The following is a 17,773-nucleotide window of genomic DNA, read 5'->3' on the forward strand; positions in this document are numbered from 1 at the left end:
GGGAAGGGCAGCAAAATACCCATAGCACAGTAGAAGTGTTTCAGAGCAAGCAGATACATGTTATCTGATTCTCTTGACACTTAGGAGAAAAAGATCACAACTACTCGGGTGGTTAATTTTTCTAGTTTTCTCTTTAGCGGAGAAGCAGCTATTTATACCTTAGGAATTTAAAACACAATATTGCACAGGTAAGAAAAATCAGCAGTGTTGTGACTTACATTGCAAAGTAAGACGTTTTCTCCTGATATGAGCTACTGTGTAAACCATTGGTTTGCAGCTACCAGCAGACACAAATAACAAGTGCTTTCTAAGCAATACTAGAACGGGAGCATTCCTGTGTTTCTAGTTGAAAGCCTGTCTGTTTCCAGAGAATAAGGAACTCGGAGCAAAGGGAGGCAGTTCTTTTGAATGACACGTGCTTTTCACCTTCATCTTAGTACCTTCTTTTGAAAAACAGAATGATGAAAGTCGTTCTTTTCTGCTGAGGCAGTCACTCCTCCGGATCAAGAGACGCATGCTGCAAATTGGAAACAAAACGGGACTGAAACCCTGTGCATATTAAAAGGGAAGGCATGAGGGTTATGAAAGTAGGTGCAAATGCTGAAGTGCCAAAAGGGTGGTAAGGGCCATTGCTCTTCTCTCCATTGCGCTTCTCTCCATGCACACGCGTTCATCCCAACCTGCCCATCCCTGCACGCGGCAGCACCGGGACACGGGCTCAGTATCACCCCCAGCTCTGCAGGATCGGCCCCCCGGGGCTGCGCTCCGGCTCCGCCCGTACCACGGGCTGTGGGGGGGAGCCGGGGGAGCCCTGCCCGACCGAGCCCGGGGGGGCAAGGGCATTCCCCGCCCGGTGCCGGACGCTGTGCCCCGTGCCGCGGGTTGGTACGCGCCGGGGCAGCCCCATATAAGAGCCCCGAGGAGAGGAGAGCGCGGGCGCGGCGGGGCCGGTGCTGCTGTGGCTGTGCCATGGAGGCCGCCGAGGCCAAGGCGGCCCTGCGGGCACCCAAGTGCTCCCGCTGCCGCAACCACGGCTTCGTGGTGCCTGTGAAGGGCCACGCCGGGCACTGCCGCTGGAAGCTCTGCGTGTGCGACAAGTGCTCGCTGATCACGGAGCGGCAGAAGATCATGGCAGCGCAGAAGGCCCTGCGGCAGCAGGAGCTGGACCCGCCGCCGCGGGCGGGCTCAGGGCCCACGGGCTCGGGCGCGGCGCTGGCGGGCTCGGACGGCGCGGCCCAGCCTTGCGGACACGAGGGCAGGAAGGGCGCCGAGCCCGACGGCGGCAAAGGCGGAGCGGTGTGCTGGGCGCCGCCGCCGCCGCCGCCCTTCAGGGACTACGGTAAGGACCTGCCCCAGGGCCGCTTCCCCTCTCAGCATCTCGCTGTGTCCGTCCTCCGGTTTCCCCTCACCAAACTCTGCCACTTGTGCTGATGGCTCAGGCTCCGGCGCCCCGGAGCACTATGCCTGCTGTCCGTCCCGCGTTCCTTTCCGAACGCGCTGGGCATGAGCTGCTGTTTGAATGTCCCGCCTGCGCTGACGCTGCTCCGAAAGCGCGGGGAGAGCGTCGTGCTCGGCACGGGGAGAGCGGCGTGCTCGGCACGGCCGCCCGGCGAGGCTGCGGCTCAGGGCACACAAAGCGATCTGCTCTGCGTGTTTCTCCAAGTACTGTCTCACCGTTCATAAACTCACAGGCACAAGCAACAAAAAACTCAGCGGTGGCAGATAAATGGGGAAGGTACTGCTGTGGTGTCTGATGCAAATATTTTATTAGAGCACTGTAAAATAAAGAGACCTTTTGGCCTTAATTCCTGTATCAAAAAACCAAACTTGGCTGGGATGGTTTGGTGTAAAAGTGCCTTTGGTGTTTAAGAGCAGGGCCTAGATTTTACAGGTGAAGCAGTCAGATGGTCTGTCACTACTTAAGTGGCTTCCTTTAGTAGAGTCTTTAATGTGACTTGTTTAGTACTATTTATTATGGTAACCCCATCCATTACTATTTAATAATTTTACAGAAATCCTTACTGACTCCAGTAGTCATTAGTCTGAGCCTCTAGAGAGTTGGCAGCCTCTGCTGCAAGACAAAATGCTGTTTGGAGGAGCCCAGAGGAAAGAGTTATTTCGGATACCTCTAGTCTTCACGTTACTGTCAATAACTTCCCTTTGGCTTTGTTTCCAAATAAAATTATGTTTATGAATGACACTAGCTGTACAGGTGCCTGTCAGTCCTTCCCTTCACATTTTTAACAGTCTGACCAACTTCAACAAAAGGTTAGACACAAATAATGTAGTACTCCAGAATTCAACCTACTCTGAAACAAATTCTTGCCCTTCTCTACCAACCGGAGGATGAGCAGACAAGAAAAAGCCTTTTCATATTCAAATAACCACTCATTTTTTTTAAAGATTTCAGAGAGGCCACATGAGATTCAAGATGCAAGATCAAAACTGAAGTAACTGATTTCTGCATCTGAAATTGCCTGTGTATGACCCTAAAAGTGACCTTGTCTGTAAATTAACTTTAGGAAATCACAGATATTATTAGGACTCCAAAGTTAGAACACTTGTTATTTCCGTGGATTTTAAGTAGAGTTAAGTCTTAACGTATATTATTTTGCTGTGCTGATGTTATGAAAGAGATTTTGCAGCCGGTGCTTTACTAAGGACAAGCTTCACAGTGCACAAGGCAGAAAGGAATGCAAAATAACAGTGTTACAAGTGTCATCTGCTGTACCTTTCCTTAGTTCCAAAAAAATCACAATATAAATTCATGAGGAGCTAAGCATGAAACCGAAGGACCATATACTCCTTTCTGAGAGTGGAATTTGTCCCTGCAGCTACTTTTACAGAACTCCTTAGAATTACATGGCTATTTTTATTTGTTCTTTTCTCATTGTTTCCTAGTTCACTGGGCTTTTCCTCCAGATTATGCTGCCAACCGAGAACACCTGGAGAGAGAGGCCCCCAAGGTGTACCCTGGGTATTCCGGGGTATATCCTTACCACCCATTTCCCATGGGATTGGCCATCAGTGAGCCAAGCAGTGGGGAAGCACCACCTCCAGGGATACCCCTTCAGAGAGGCTTCCGACACATTCCTGGCAATTATGTGCCCGGGAATGCAGCTTCTGTATCAGTAAGTAGCAGGGTTCAATTAACTCCTCTGAAACTGCTGCCTTTTAGTTGCCTTTCTATTGAAGTGCCCATTAAAACTCATCGGGCTTCTCAGCATTTTGATAACACTGAAGGAAACATCAGCAAATGGTGATGTCAATAGTCTGACCCGAACCCAAACCCATGTGCTCAAGTGGACAGATTTGGCAAAGTGTTTTGGGGCATATACATCTTCCTAAATTCTGCAATAGCCTTTGGGGATGATGGCAGTTGGACACTTAGACATGGTCATGTTGTGCCAGCTTAGATGGTACAGATGTGCAGTGGGAGATTTCTCTTCATGCAGGACAGATTTAATGGGTAGGAAAAGCATCAAGGCTTGGCCAAGGTACCACAGCTGCAGATTAAAAAGGGAACATTGGATTCCACACAGAAGCAAATCAGCGTGGCTGGATATTTATGCTTTGAGACATTTGGGTCCTCAAAAACACCGGAAAATTGTTGTGGTCAACAGAAGTTTCAGATGAAAAATTACATTTAGCATCACAGGGCCCACACCTTCAGACCACATAGACAAAGAAGGTGCTACATTGTGTGTCATGGGTAGTGGTGTGTGGGGGCTCTTGTAGTTCCCGTCATGCTGTCAGTCAGGTTGGTATAAAACGGTGGTGTTCAGGTTTTTTTGTGCCACAGTTGGGCACATCTTGAGATTTCCAGCTGCCATGAACCATTCTGTCTGCTTTGAGTACAGTTCATCAGTTCACATTAAGGTAGAGTGATCTGCCTCAGGACTGTAAGATTCACTGCACTTGGACAGAAATTCTCTGTCACATTTTAGGGGTTATTGAGAAAGAGTGTGGCTGCTCCTGGTTTAAACCAACTGCTGTAATGAGATGCCAGAACAGGTGATGAGGACTTAGGTCAGTTTTGCTGAGACATGGTCTGAGAAGCTGCTGCTTCTCAGTTCCAGCATGTTACATTATTCACAGGCTTTGCACATGCCAATACATGCATGGACGTGGCAGCATATGGACAAAAAATGTAATACTCATAGGTAAAAATTGAAACAGAAAATGTTTGATAATGCAGATGTATCCTGGAGAGGGTCTTCAGATGGAAGATGATTTGCTTCCTGTGTTTCCGCAGGTTCCAGATGGAGGTGGAGAATTCCACCAAGGGTACTATACTCCTCTGACTCCCTTCATCCCGCCAAGTTTTCTGACAGGGATTCACTACATCCCAACTCCCGTTTCACTGAACGTGTTGGCTGAAACAACCAGGGAAGCACATGGTAAGGAAGTGTGAGATGAGCCCTGGGAGTTCCACTTCTGACCTGGTTTCAGTACCTAACCACAGAGATGGAAACCCCAAGAGACCCTGATCCCAGCTGGTTGGGAGGGGTTCCCAGACCCCTGAGACAGAGCCAGGACTGAGGTGCTGAAGTCCCAGGACAGAGTGTCAGCTGGCACAGCTCTGGAGGGTCTGACCTAAGGGCAGCAGCCTGGCGTGCTTGGGCTTCCCACCTGACAAGCCCCTATCTCAGGCAGACACTGAATGCTGCAGAACTCAGAGCTATTCTGGGAACTGATATGCTGATGTTCTCAAAATGAAAATATTTTTTTACATAGCTAGTTTACAGGGCTTCTTTTAAATAATATTTGGCTGTGTTGCAGTTTAGGCAAATTGTTAAAAAAAGAGGCAAACTAATCCTTACCATAAATAATATGAAATTTCTTGCTCATCTGAAAATCCTACTTTTTAACTGCTGTGAAAGAAAGATTGAATCTTCAAAGTCTTGAGTTGATTCCCACAGGAATTTAAATTTCTGGCATAGATTAGGTCTTTGTGCCCCTCTGCTTTGGGTCTGTTTCACATATTTTGGCCTACATGTGGACATTTTTGTGATTATATTCACAAGTTCTTCATTTGGCTGCAGCAAGTTGTGACCACAAGAGGGTAGAGCTGCTCAGAGAATTAACCACTAGTACTGGATGAGCAAATAGCCAGTTTTATTTTAAATTAATGTTTAATTTAAAAATTCTGAAAATACAGATAAATAAATACAGCTTTGTTTCTGTTCTTGAAAATGAGAATAAAAAATAATTAAGCTTTGTATGAGGTTACAATAATAACCACCTTGTGAAAAAAAATGAGAGGGAGGAGAATTGGAACATCCCTGCTCCTTGTCTGGCTGGAAAGCCAAGAGAAAGTAAGCAGGGGATGTGGTGGACAAGGGGAATATGAAGAATATGGCAGTGTGGGGGTGAACAGACACTGTAGAGATGTAAAGCTATTTTAAGATACTGACAAAGGCTGTCAGACCTCATTGCAGTGTGTAGGAAATGTGGTGTGCTGGAGGTGAAATAATATGGGCTGAGGTAAAGGGGAGGAGAGGAAAACAAGGGCTATCACATGAACCAGAGAGTGTATGTGAGGATTGATGGGGTTTGTGATTGGAGTTCTGGGGGTGCTGCAGTGGCAGAGAACATGCACAGAGCTGCAGCTTCTCTGCTGGACTTTGTGGAAATGGGAAGGAACTGGGAGTAACACACAAATATGGGGAATATGGAGTGAAGTTAGAGTACTGCATGAGGGAAACCCAGGAAATCCAATCCTGTGCTGGTAGAGTGAAATTGTACTGGGCAAAAGTGATGAAGACAGGCAACTGGATAAAGAAGAGACACCAAGAGAGCAGCTTCCCCCAGAGAGCAAAATGTCATTTAATGACCTCAGCCCAGGCACAAAGCCATAGGAAACAATGCATCATGGATTGTGCAGCTCAGAGAACAATCCAATTTTCTCAGTACTATGGAGAAAGTAGAAATTAATTCTACTGCATTGCATTTGTGCTCCAGGATATGTAGGAATTTGCAATTGTAACCCAGTGAGGGGGGATAATTCTGCATGAGGTCATACAAAAGAGCCTTCCAGCAGAAGATGCAGATGTAGAGGGAAGAGTGAAACTAATAAATTCTTTGATTCTGGAATTCAAGATGCTTGAAAAAAGGGAAAAGCTGTGACATACAGTGCACAGCGATGTGTTAGGATTGCATAACGTCGTCTTTTTTCCAAAGACAAACTGACTTCAACCTGCAGTTAGACTTGGGAACATCCTTCCAGAATTGAGGGGAAAAAGGCTTTCTGGCAAAACTGTTGCAGGAAAATGGTTATAGAAAACTCTGGAAGGGACACCTGGTGAGAAGTGTCTGTGATCTCTGCCCCAAAGTACATCTGAGATGAAGACAAAAAATAAGAACCCCCAAGTCCTACCTGAAAAAGGTTCTTAGACCAGAGCTGCTGCCAGAAAGATTTGAGGCCAGTTTGGTTTCCAGTGGTGATGTGAAGTATAGACCATGTTGTTACTTAATGTCATGCAGTGTGGGCTAGTCACGTTAGGGAGATTTGACACAATAAACCCAAGGTATGTCCAGTAAAACAGACAGTACAGCGTCTGAGGAGACACCCTGATTGCAGATTGCTGGGTTTCTAAAAGAGCAAGCCACAGAAAAACAAACCAAACTCAGGTTGTGTGTGAGGAAATGAGGGAACTTTTCATGCAAATTGGCAAGAAAATACTTTATAAAATGAAAATCCCTTGTTGGATTTGAAGAAGGGATTATTAATCAGACTGTCCAGGCCTTTGAAAATTCACGAGTGTTTAAAAGGCATGGCCCAGGTTCACTGTGGTTAAGTGGGCAAAAGTGTTTGCCTCATACTTCTATTCCAGTGCAGCATCAACTGTGGAAATGTGATTGATACCAGGTGTAAGGAGAACTGGGTTTGGGTTTGGGGTTTTGGCTTGTTTGTTTGTGTTTAACTCTGACGTTTTTCTATTTGTTATTTTAGCTACTGAAGTTGACAGTGAGGATTCAAGGGTGGTTCATGAACCTGGACAACCACCTTCTTCCCCAGGAGAAACAAGCGTTGATTAGCCTGTACATTCCAAACAATAAATGGGCTGGAGAAGAGCTGAGGGCAGGCAGCACTGTTTTCCTTTTGAGGAGAGTGTTGATTAATGAGGGTAGAGTGACACTTGGTCACTGAGAGTCACAACAGCCTCACTTTGTGATTATGTTAGAGCTACCAGGCTCACAGCTCTGCCTCCCAAGCACCGTAAAGCCCATGGTCCTGGAGCACGTTTTCCAGTGGAAGCAGCAAATGATTATGACTCTGAATTTGTTCCTTTGCTGAGGTTACATGGCTCCCTGACCTTGGAGCAAGGTCTCTGAGCCATGTGCTTTCTGCAGCATGTTCATGTTCATGGCAGTAGTCAGAAAGGTGTTGTTCATATCTCTGTTTGCTGTAAAGGAAATCTGGTTCTGAATGTTACAGAAGAGTTAAGTGATGTGAGCCTGAAGACTGAGAGGATGGGGAGGCAGCCTGGGCTGCTGCTGAGCTTGGCTGCCTGGGAACGTGATTCCCTGGATGCAGCAGGGAAGGGAACAGTTGGTGCTGCTCCAGAGGGCACGGCAGGAACGTGTGGAAAGACCTGGTGCCCCCACATTGTTTTCTGGGTGAACTGCCTGTAAGGCACCTTCTGTTCAGGGTGGGGACAAACTGATTTGGAACCACCTCTTGTCACACAGGCTTCACATTTGACATTTTGAATGTCCTTGATGATTTATACATGATTTCAATGTTGTTGAGCTCATGACAGCTGAAACTAAACAGTACTGTTTGTTAAAGCACTCCTGGAGACAGCTTTTTCCATGTGTATTGGAAATTGCAGTGTGGAGTATCAAAGGTGTGGAGAGATTTCCCAGAAACTAGGACAGAACACTATTTAGACTAATAATTAGTCAAATCCATACATATTATGATTTCCAATGATAACCTTTAATTAAAAATGAAAGGTACATTCCTCTACTGTTTTGCTTAGAGGAATTGGTTTTGTACTAAGTGCATCAGTTGTTAATGTTTGAATAATTGGGGTAGAACTTTTGTATAATTAAAAAGATACATTAAATTGTTGTTATGGTTTGACGTGTGTCTGCATGTATTTTTTCTAGCCAATTGTCAGATGTTGCCCTGAACAGCTGGGTGTAGCAAACTTGTCTGAAGAGAGATTTAAGCCTCAATATTTTTCTTCTATGTGTCTGCTGCTGTAGAGGTGAGCACAGTAAAATAAATAAACAGGCTGTTCTGCTACTTATATTAATAATTCCCTGCTAAATGCAAGAAGTAAAGAAATTGCACTAAGCTGAATATTTATCTTTTTGTTTAAAGTAGTAGATGATCTGCTTGAATGCTTTACAGCACACAGCATTTGGGGGCAAGAGTGAAAGTGGCCAATTTAGAACTGCCCTGAGGAAAACCAGAAAAATGCACATATCTGTGGCAAAGAACCTGATGTACAACTTGTTACATCCTAGATTTACCACAGGATCTTTGCTCCCACGAGTGTCCCAAACCTGCTCTTGAGATTGCTGTCTGCTTGGGAAAAGCTGGATACTTTTCTTCTCAAAATAAAATAATCTACAAATAGAAATACCAGCAGAGCCCACAAAGCAGGTTTGTCTGCTGATGGAGGGTTGGTTTTTTATAATGTAATGATTTAAGAAAATAGTAATGTACAGGATGAATAGTTGAACAGTCTCCTTCCCAGATATTTTTCTAAATTCATACTCAGTGTTGTATTACTCCTTAAATCTCAAAGCAAGGTGGACTCCAGCCCATTTCACTGACTGTAGTGCCCAGGGATTGTGGATCTACTGCATATACAGCACTGTTTGGTGTCTGTTTTACTGGGCCAGTGACTGCTTCCAGATTGCCAACCCAAACTCCTTGTTTTCCTTGCCCTTCCTCTTTCTGAACTATTGGCAATGGACCAAAGCCTTTGCTTTGGCTGTTGGAAGGATGGGATGGGATGGGATGGCACTCCAGGAGGGTCTCCCTCACTGCGTTGCTGCAGACGGGGAGGCATCTCCAGAGGGATGTCGTGGGTTTAAGGAAGAGACAGAAAAAGGCAACTAAACTGAACAAGGAGACAGGAGTTGATTACTAGGGGACTCTGAAAGCAGATTCTTCAGTTTGGGTGGGAGAAAGCTGAGGTGGGTATGACTCAGTTTTAGAACATCATGTTGGCTCTGGCAAAGTAGCTGTAAAACCATTACAAACCTTGGTACTTCCATACACCTGAAAGACACAAGGGTGACCAGGGGCAGGGACAAAGGAAGGCTGAGCAGCTTGGTTGCCTTCTGCAGGGAAGGGATGGACATCTACCCCAGTGTAAACCCTAAACAGTACAACTGGTTTTCCTAGAGCACTGAAGTGAGGTCAGGCCTGTTTAATATGCATAATTGTATCATCAGTCAAACTTTGGTGTCATTTCAGACTTTTACACTTCAGGAAATCCATCCCCAAGTTCTTGCACCTATCCCTATATGGGAAAGCAAATGACTTGGTAAGAGGATTAAAGTGGGTAACTCTCCAGCTGACAGGATGAATTACCTAATGTGGATAATTCAAGGTTTCATTCTTCCATTTTGTGCTCAGCTTGTCCTTTTTAACCAAGGAAAAGTGTTCCTTGACAACTGGTATTGTCATACTGCACATTTAAGGACTTCAAAGTGAGTAATTTTAATTCCAAACTTAATGCCAAGCAGTGTTTCCAATAATTAAACTCTCTGATCTCTTCTGACTCCATTTATTTAAATAAATGACTTAGGGATAATGAAATCAATTTGGATTGAAATGGAATGATTTGGATTAGACAAATCACTCAGAGGTTGTTCCAACCTAAATCATCCCAGAATTTTATTGTTTTTTATTAATGCTGAAGCCACATAGTCTTTGCTCAAATTAGTAAAATTTGAGAAGAAAAAGGAAAGGGTACCCACTTCTGGAATCTTTCTGCCTGCAAGCTGCTACTGGCTGCAGTAGGAAATCTGCATGTAGCAGTTCCCATCATTATTTTCAGGTTTCTGAGGACTCACTCCCTTGCTAAACAGATCAGAACTTCTGAAAATGTGATTCCTCCCATGTGACACTTCTGTCAATCCTCTGTCCTCACTGCAAGTCCCTGGGTCATCACAGAGCCACAAACTTGTTTGTTCCCTGAAGGGGAAAACCTGGAATTAGGAGCTAGTTCCTTAATGTTTGCTCACACCACTAATAGAATTACTTTCAGTGGGATTCCTTGTGAGGGTACAGAGTGGGGAGTGTTGGTTAGGTAGGCAAGTTTTAATCCAAACTGAGGTCTGTGACACTGTGCAAACCCTCAGATTACTGTGGATTTGCATTTTCTGTAGGAGCTTTGGCAAAATGAAAACAAACCCAAGAGATTCTAGAAGGATTGTGTAATATGTCCATTTTGCAAACATATGTGGGATTCATCTGTCATTTTTCTGCAGCAGACTGCTCTCTGTTAACACCCTTGTGGTATCAGCTTCTACATCTGGACTGAAGCAGGTTTCCATATGACAGTAATTACAATACTCTTTCTAGGTTTTTTTTCTTATTTTCTTATTGGAATTAGATGCACCCATTTGGAAACCTCTGAATCCAGAGCAAGACTACAGCTGTTTTTTCCACATTAATGAGGAATTAATTTTGAACAGCAATCCAAAGAAATATTTAATTGCTTACCAATAAAGTCAGCTTGCTGCAAAGAAAAATTTCCTTCCCCTTAAAAAAAATAGTTTTCGTGACAGGAAAATTCTTTATTATGTGAAACATACCTATTTTGGAACAGTGAAAACTTCAATTAAATCATTCTTGCAGGCAAGTGGGTCTGGTTTTCCCATTTTTGCCCAGAATTTTACTATTGCAACATTAGCATTACTCACAGAGTTATGTCTCTGCTTAGCTTGCCAGAATGTCAGGGGGAAATCCAAGTGTAAGGAAAGACTTTGTGGAAACTATTTCTGCAATCAGAGAGGGCCTGCATGTTTCCTGCAGCCCAGGCCACAGAGAGAGCTCCAGATCCCAGGCAGGGATGTGCCCACACACACCTGGACTTTTCACTTTTCTGTAGCCTTTCAGGTACAACCAATAGGCTTGGCTTGGACATGTCTGAAAGAGCCCTCACCTAAACCAAAAGAAAGACTTATTTTGGTGAGATCAGCTCAGTTGGTTAAAACTTGGTTGTAATAATGCCAAGGTCATGGGTTCAATCCCCTCTGTGGGACATTGACTTGAGAGTTGGACTTGATGCTCCTGGTGGGTCCCTTCCAACTCAGAATAGTCTGAGATTTATCTGAGATCTGAGATTTTATTTACAGTGGGCAACATTTTTCTCTTGTTTTCCTTGCTGGCCTTTCCCTCTGGCTCTTGGGTATCACCCTTAGCCAGGCAGTGTTAGTGGCAAACTCACTACCTATTCCACAGGGCAATCCCCTATGGATCTATCTGGGATCTCACACTGTTTCCACTTTTATCTTACACAACCACCTTTACTGAAGGCATTTCTGGTTTTATTTACTAATTACTGTCAGGGTTTTATAGTCTTCCTGGTGCAATCTACCCAAAAGTGCCCAGGCCACATAAGCTCCAGTAAATACAAACCACTTCTTTTTATGTAACTTTTTCTCCCCCCACACAAAATATGGTTTAAATAACACCCATATGCAGAGTTCCCTGGGACAACCTTCCAATTTTTTCAGGACAGGCTCTGTTTCCTGTTAAGAAATGTATTCTTTTGGTCAAGGTGAAAATCGACTGTTTCTCATGCTCTTTCAGCAGTAAATACACACTTATTTCAAGGCATTCAAAAGCCTCACATACCTGCAAATGGCTGACTTTCCACATCCCTTTCCTCATGGAGTGTCTCACGCTGTGAAATGGCTCTTTGCTTCTGATGTTCCTCAGTTTGGGATCACCAATTCTCCCTGCCCGTCTCCAAAGGGACACCTGGGACTGAGCCATCCCATTCCCGGGAGCTTTGTGGGGATCTGGAGCCCACACCCTCTCGGTTCTCCTTCCTCACCATCCCAAAGTGCAGCTGTGCCTTGTTTTGCCCCCAAACCTCGGCATTACTTTTATGGCTCCCAGAGAACCACGAGAGCCAAACCGCCTGTGGTAGTTTTGGCTTTAGGCCTCAGCCAGGCCTCAGTTCAGCAGGCCCAGAGGGTGTGACATGGATTAGAAGGGACAGGCATCACCTGACTTAAGCAACCAAAGTGCTATTTCATATCATCTGACATCATCAAGAAGTGTCAAGAGGTATAAAAAGAGAGGGAGGAGGAGCATCTGTCTCTTCTGGGTTTTGCCTCAGCCCGTGAGGCCGCCCTGCCCTGCCCTTCCCTGCCCGGCCCGGCCCAGCCCTGCCGAGATCAGGCCTTGCTGCCATCCCTGCTCTGTTATCCAGGGAGGGGAACATTTTCTTGTTAATTCTCTCCTCTCTTGCTGGGAGTTTTCTCTGGAAGAGTTTTTGGGAGGTTTTGTGGGGTTTGGGTGGTTGGAATCTGTATTGTTTGGTTGGGTGACTCGGTAGTTATTGTTGTTAGTCTGGTTTTCTTTTCTCACATTTGTATATATATATGTATTATATCATATTCTGTTTTTAATTGTCTTTCTTTTGTATAATATAAGAAACTTGCTACTTCAGTTTTTGTTTTTGTCTCTCCCTCCTTTTCCCTTGGGGGGGAATCCTTTCTCTCTGTGTTGGGCAGTTGGCATTTTGCCAGCTCAACCCAACACACCATGGAAGAAAATTAAAGAGACATAACAACTTTCAACTGAAGAAGCAAAGCACCTGGGGGTACTTAAAAGGGATACTGGGGAGGAAGACAGAAAATCAGAGCCTGGGCTCTGGTTTCCTTGGAGTGTTGGGAGGGATTTTTGGAGGAGAAGATGATGTGGGCTGGCCTCTGCCTTGGGACAGTGGAATGGAATGGAATGAAATATTCACTCACACCACAGCTCAGACAGGTAAAGGCTCTGAGTTTGGAATTCCTTTGGGATTGCTCAGTGCCACAGCTCAGAGAATTCCTTTGGGATTGCTCAGTGTCACAGCTCAGACAGGTAAAGGCTCTGGGTTTGGGAATCCTTTGGGATTGCTCAGTGCCACAGCTCAGACAGGTAAAGGCTCTGGGTTTGGGATTCCTTTGGGATTGCTCAGTGTCACAGCTCAGACAGGTAAAGGCTCTGGGTTTGGGATTCCTTTGGTATTGCTCAGTGTCACAGCTCAGACAGGTAAAGGCTCTGGGTTTGGGATTCCTTTGGTATTGCTTGGTGCATTGTGTGGTTTGGATGGAGCGCGGTGATGGCTCCGTGCTGGTTCGTGGCGCACCTGCCTTGGCACAGCCTCGATGGGGCTGAGGGGAACCTGCACGGGGAGGTTCCCCTGTCCTACACTGGGGTTTGTTCCCTTGGACAGAGCAAACAGCCCCTCAGGAAAGGTGCCCAGCTTTGCCAAGCAGGCAGTGGTGGCAGGATGGGAATTTGCCACAGCTCTGGAATACACGGAGTGCTTGGATCTGCCTGTGCCGGGAGGAGCTGAGGGAGCTCTGTGTGTGCTGGCCCTGCATTGTACCTTAACTTAAACATGTGACTTCCATCATCTAATCCTTACTGAAAAGGACAAGTTCATGCTAAGGTGTCTTACATAGGCTTACACAGTAAGTAATAAGCTTAAAACCAGGTTTTGGAAAGATAAATATGGTGTTGACTTTCATAGGATAACTCAAGCCTGTAACACGTTACTCATACTTGATGTACCTTTACCTTTGATAGCCATTTTTAAAGTTCTTGCTTTCAGACTATTTTTACCAATTGGGAAGTGGAAAAGAAAAGAAAACCCACCAAAAAACCCCACATCCCTGCAAAAAAAATCCTCGTAGCTTAAAAACAGGAAAGGGAAATATTTAAAGCTTAAAGCCAAAATATCTTTGTTTTTTAAGTAATTCAACACAGTTATTTGTGGCTTTGGAGTCCTTCAACCTAAATTTAGCTATGATGGATTTTTGGCTCTAATCTCAGCCCTGTGAGACTTATGCTTATTCATGCTGAACTTCTTCAGTCTGAGAAGATGCAAGGTCAAGTGAAATCTGACTCTTCCAGACCCATTTATGTCTTTACAGTGCTTCTTACCAGCTAAACTGATTTGGGTTGTTTACACCAGTTCCCAAGTTCTAAAGTGAAACTTTAGAGGAAGACAGTTAGCCAGTGGAACAGATTGCCAGCAGGGCGGTGTGAATTTTCCATTACTCGCAGTCTAAAACAAGCAAGTTTCTCTGGAAAAAATGCAGGTGGGTATGATGAAGAAATTCAAGTGAAATGTCTGGTTTGTGCAGTTGGTAATCAGTCCACATTGCTCTTGGGGCACAGATGAGATTTGGGAAGGCACTTGCCTTCTAGAGTGGCCAACTCTCACTGTCTGGTGAAAGGACCCAGTACTATAAAAAGGGCACTGTAAGCAAAAGATTACTGTGCTGTGAGTTCTGTCCATTTGTTTCAGTGGGATTGTGTTACCTTCAGTTAAAGGCTCTATTTTTGAGGACCTCTCTGCATGAGAGTCACATATATTTATATAGTAATATAAAGAAATCAACCTCTTTGTGTAACTGTAGGAAAAGGATTGGTCAAAGATATTTTTATACCAGGTTTCTAGCTTTCCCCTTCTAAGCTCAAGCCTGTCAAATTGATTAGTGATTATTACAGTGTTTAAATCATACAGATTCTGAGTGGACATTAACTAAGCTGGCTCTTAGGGGGTGATTCATGGGACAGGGTGCTGTAGCAGTTGAAGCTGAGTCAGGAAGGCTTTGTTCAGTGCCTGACCTTGGGCCTACTGAGTAAAGTCAGGCAGTTAATTATCTTCTTGCCCTGGTTTTGTCAGATCAGTGGGTTTACATAAATTCTTGTGGACTTGAAATGTTTGCAAAATGATGTCTGAGAGCTGTTTAAATGATATAAACCTGTGGAAGTGCAGTCTGGGTACAGATCTGGTTTGCATGATGTCTCCTGTACTAGTGCTCTAGAGCAGCAGGTTGTAACTATGGCAGTTCTAAAGTACTTCTTTTTTTCTCTTAGGGTATAAACCTCCTTCCCACAAAAATGGCATTCTGTTTTTAAACTTCAGTGAGAGAACAAAGATGTGAAGAACCTTTGCAGGTAAAGAGCTAGAATGTATCCCAGTGGAGAGGGATCTCCAGCAGGGAGAACTAGAGGAAAAGGCAGTAGCTCAGAGCCTACAAAACCCCTTGTAGCAGTTACACAAACTTACTTAGGATTGGTCATAGTTCAGTTTTCACTTACTGTATTTCAAGTGTGATTTCCTACATTTTTTCCTTCTGATGCATTCAAGCACAGCAGTTCTACAAGATTGACTTTGTCCACACCAGACACAAGACTTTCTACCCTCGACTATAAATCTCCTACATCTGACTAATTGAGAGCCACAGCTGAGAGAAATAAATTTGACGGAGAAAGTAGAAAGCAGCAAAGAAAATTACTGTGGTTGGAGGGTTGGTGTTCCATTCAGTTGATTTAGTTCCTTTTGGAGGGATGGGCAGTGAGAGGCAACAAAAACACAGGCTAGCTCTCAAAAATGCATAGAAATTATACATTGAACTGTGATCAGAATGCAGACTCAGAACCTTGCAAGGTGTTTGTTCTATAGAAGAAAAGCAACATGTGATGCTGAAAACAAAACCACAAGTATCTCTGGCAAAGGGCAGTGTGTGATGTTTAGCTAGAATATCCCAGCAGTGTCACTCTGGAAGGAAAATTCCACAGCAGAATTTATAATCTTCAATAGAATCCTTGTTAAAAGCATAAAACACACATCAGTGATGATGTTGAGGGGCAGTTTCTCAGTAGGAGCAGGAATGAGTCACTGTTTGGAAAGCAGAAGCAGAACTGATGCAGTCAGAAGTACCTGACTAGGGCATAAGTGAGCTACTTATTGTCAAAGAATCATAAAACAGTTTAAGTTAGAAGGGATCTTTTAAAGGTCATCCAGTCCAACCCTCCTGCCACGGCAGGGGCATCTTCCACTAGGGCAGGTTGCTCAGCAAGTAGAATAATCAGATTGTGTTTAGAGGGGATAATCTGTAGGGTTTGAGTGACTAGTGATAAAATTGTTCAACGTGAGCAGTGACTGAAATGAAGAGCTCAGACTGACATCTTTCTCTAGGGGTAATTTCTGGATCATCAGAAGTTAGTTTTTAATTCTTAATACTACCTGTGTGAGTAGGTACTGTGTGTATTAACATAATCAAGCTCATGTTTGAGAGGCTGTTTTTAGTGTCTTGATTGGGAAAATAAGATCTTTTCCAACAGGTGGCTCATTTTTCATGTATGTTGAGCAACATCAAGTAGCACATTTTATTCACTAGTGTAGAATGCTACCCATTATACAGAACTACTGTATATTTTACAGCTTACAAAACTGCCTTGTCAGAAAAGTGGAATTTTCACCTGTCTTTCTATTCCTTGCTGAGGAGTATTTTACAAGATACAAATGTGTCAAGAGTAGTGTACTGAATAATAAGTGAGAAGTTAATTAAAATGGGTTTGCATTTTTTAAAAATACTCATTTAAGTCAAATTTTCATGAATGATTCTAATGTTTGCAGAAGTTCTCACTGAATCAGTGCTTATTGATTGTATCAATTTTTTTGGACCATGGTTTAACATGAAGCCAGAGCTCCGTGGGCTTCAGAACACTTTTCTGTGTAACTAGTGAATTAAGTGCAGAAATATTAAAGGACTAAGCATTTCTCTTGGTAATGATAGTGACCACAATGCACTGGAAACATTCATTTTGTTGGACAGTCACTTGGCCATTGAAATGGGCTCTTGGGGTGACTCTCTCTGCCTTTTCTGCAGTGAGCAAACCAAAGTTGATATCCCCACAAACAAACTGGATATTTGAATGCAAAGCTTGCTCTAAGCTGAAAAATGATGCTTCTTCCCTTGTACAAGTCTGTTTGTGTAGCAAGCCAACACCTGTAGCTAAAGGAAGTAAATTCAAAGCTTTAATATGTAGTTTATACATATATTTTTTTAGCCTGCCCTTCTACTCACCTCTGTGTAGTAAGTGAGGCTCCAAGGGAGGATGCAGGAAAATGCATTCAGAGGTTTGGAGTTTTAAATTGTTTGAGATTGATAATAGATAGACATTTGACTGCAAAGGAGACAGTCCTTTAATTTTGCTGTTTTCTTGTTGTTTTGTTTGACTTGAATGTGATGAAACCTGAAAACACATATGGGAAATATGGACCCCTCCTGAAGGGAATGTACAGAAACACAACAGCACTCTTTCCTTTCTCTCCACTCCTCTTACACATGCATCTTACGTATTCTCTTAAACAGGTGAGGACTTGGCAGTTTAATGAGCCTGACAAAAATTCCACAGTTAAATTAAAATTAAAAGCCAATTTCTTCCAGAATTAATCACAAGAAACATTGGCATTTCTCTGAGAAGACTTTTCTCAGCTGAAGAGAAATGTGTAACACAGATTTCCCAAATGCAGAGACACAAATGCTTGTCAGGGACTGGAATAAAAAAGACCTGCTTGTATAAGGAATGAATTTTTATTGCAGTGTGCCTCTATTTTAAATTTGGGACATTTGTCCCTTACCTTTGTGTTGATTGAACACTCTGGAATATTTTGTTAGATTTTCCAGCATTGTTGAACTGAGTTAAAATGTAATCGACTTAAAACAAATAGAACAAACCCCTCATCTAATAAATGTCAGTTCCATGCTGACTGGAAAG

At 43.8% G+C, this 17,773-nt stretch overlaps 1 protein-coding gene across 1 annotated transcript; it reads left to right on the forward strand.

Annotated features, from left to right (window-relative positions):
- Nucleotides 1-969: 969 nt before the first annotated feature.
- On the forward strand, nt 970-7,062 carry DMRTB1 (DMRT like family B with proline rich C-terminal 1). Its single transcript, XM_071565603.1, is given in 4 exon segments — nt 970-1,339; nt 2,902-3,131; nt 4,256-4,400; nt 6,956-7,062. Coding segments are annotated over 4 exon segments (852 nt in total).
- Nucleotides 7,063-17,773: the final 10,711 nt, after the last annotated feature.

This window comes from Pithys albifrons, chromosome 10 (genome assembly GCF_047495875.1).
Source record: "Pithys albifrons albifrons isolate INPA30051 chromosome 10, PitAlb_v1, whole genome shotgun sequence".
Lineage (NCBI taxonomy): Eukaryota > Metazoa > Chordata > Aves > Passeriformes > Thamnophilidae > Pithys > Pithys albifrons.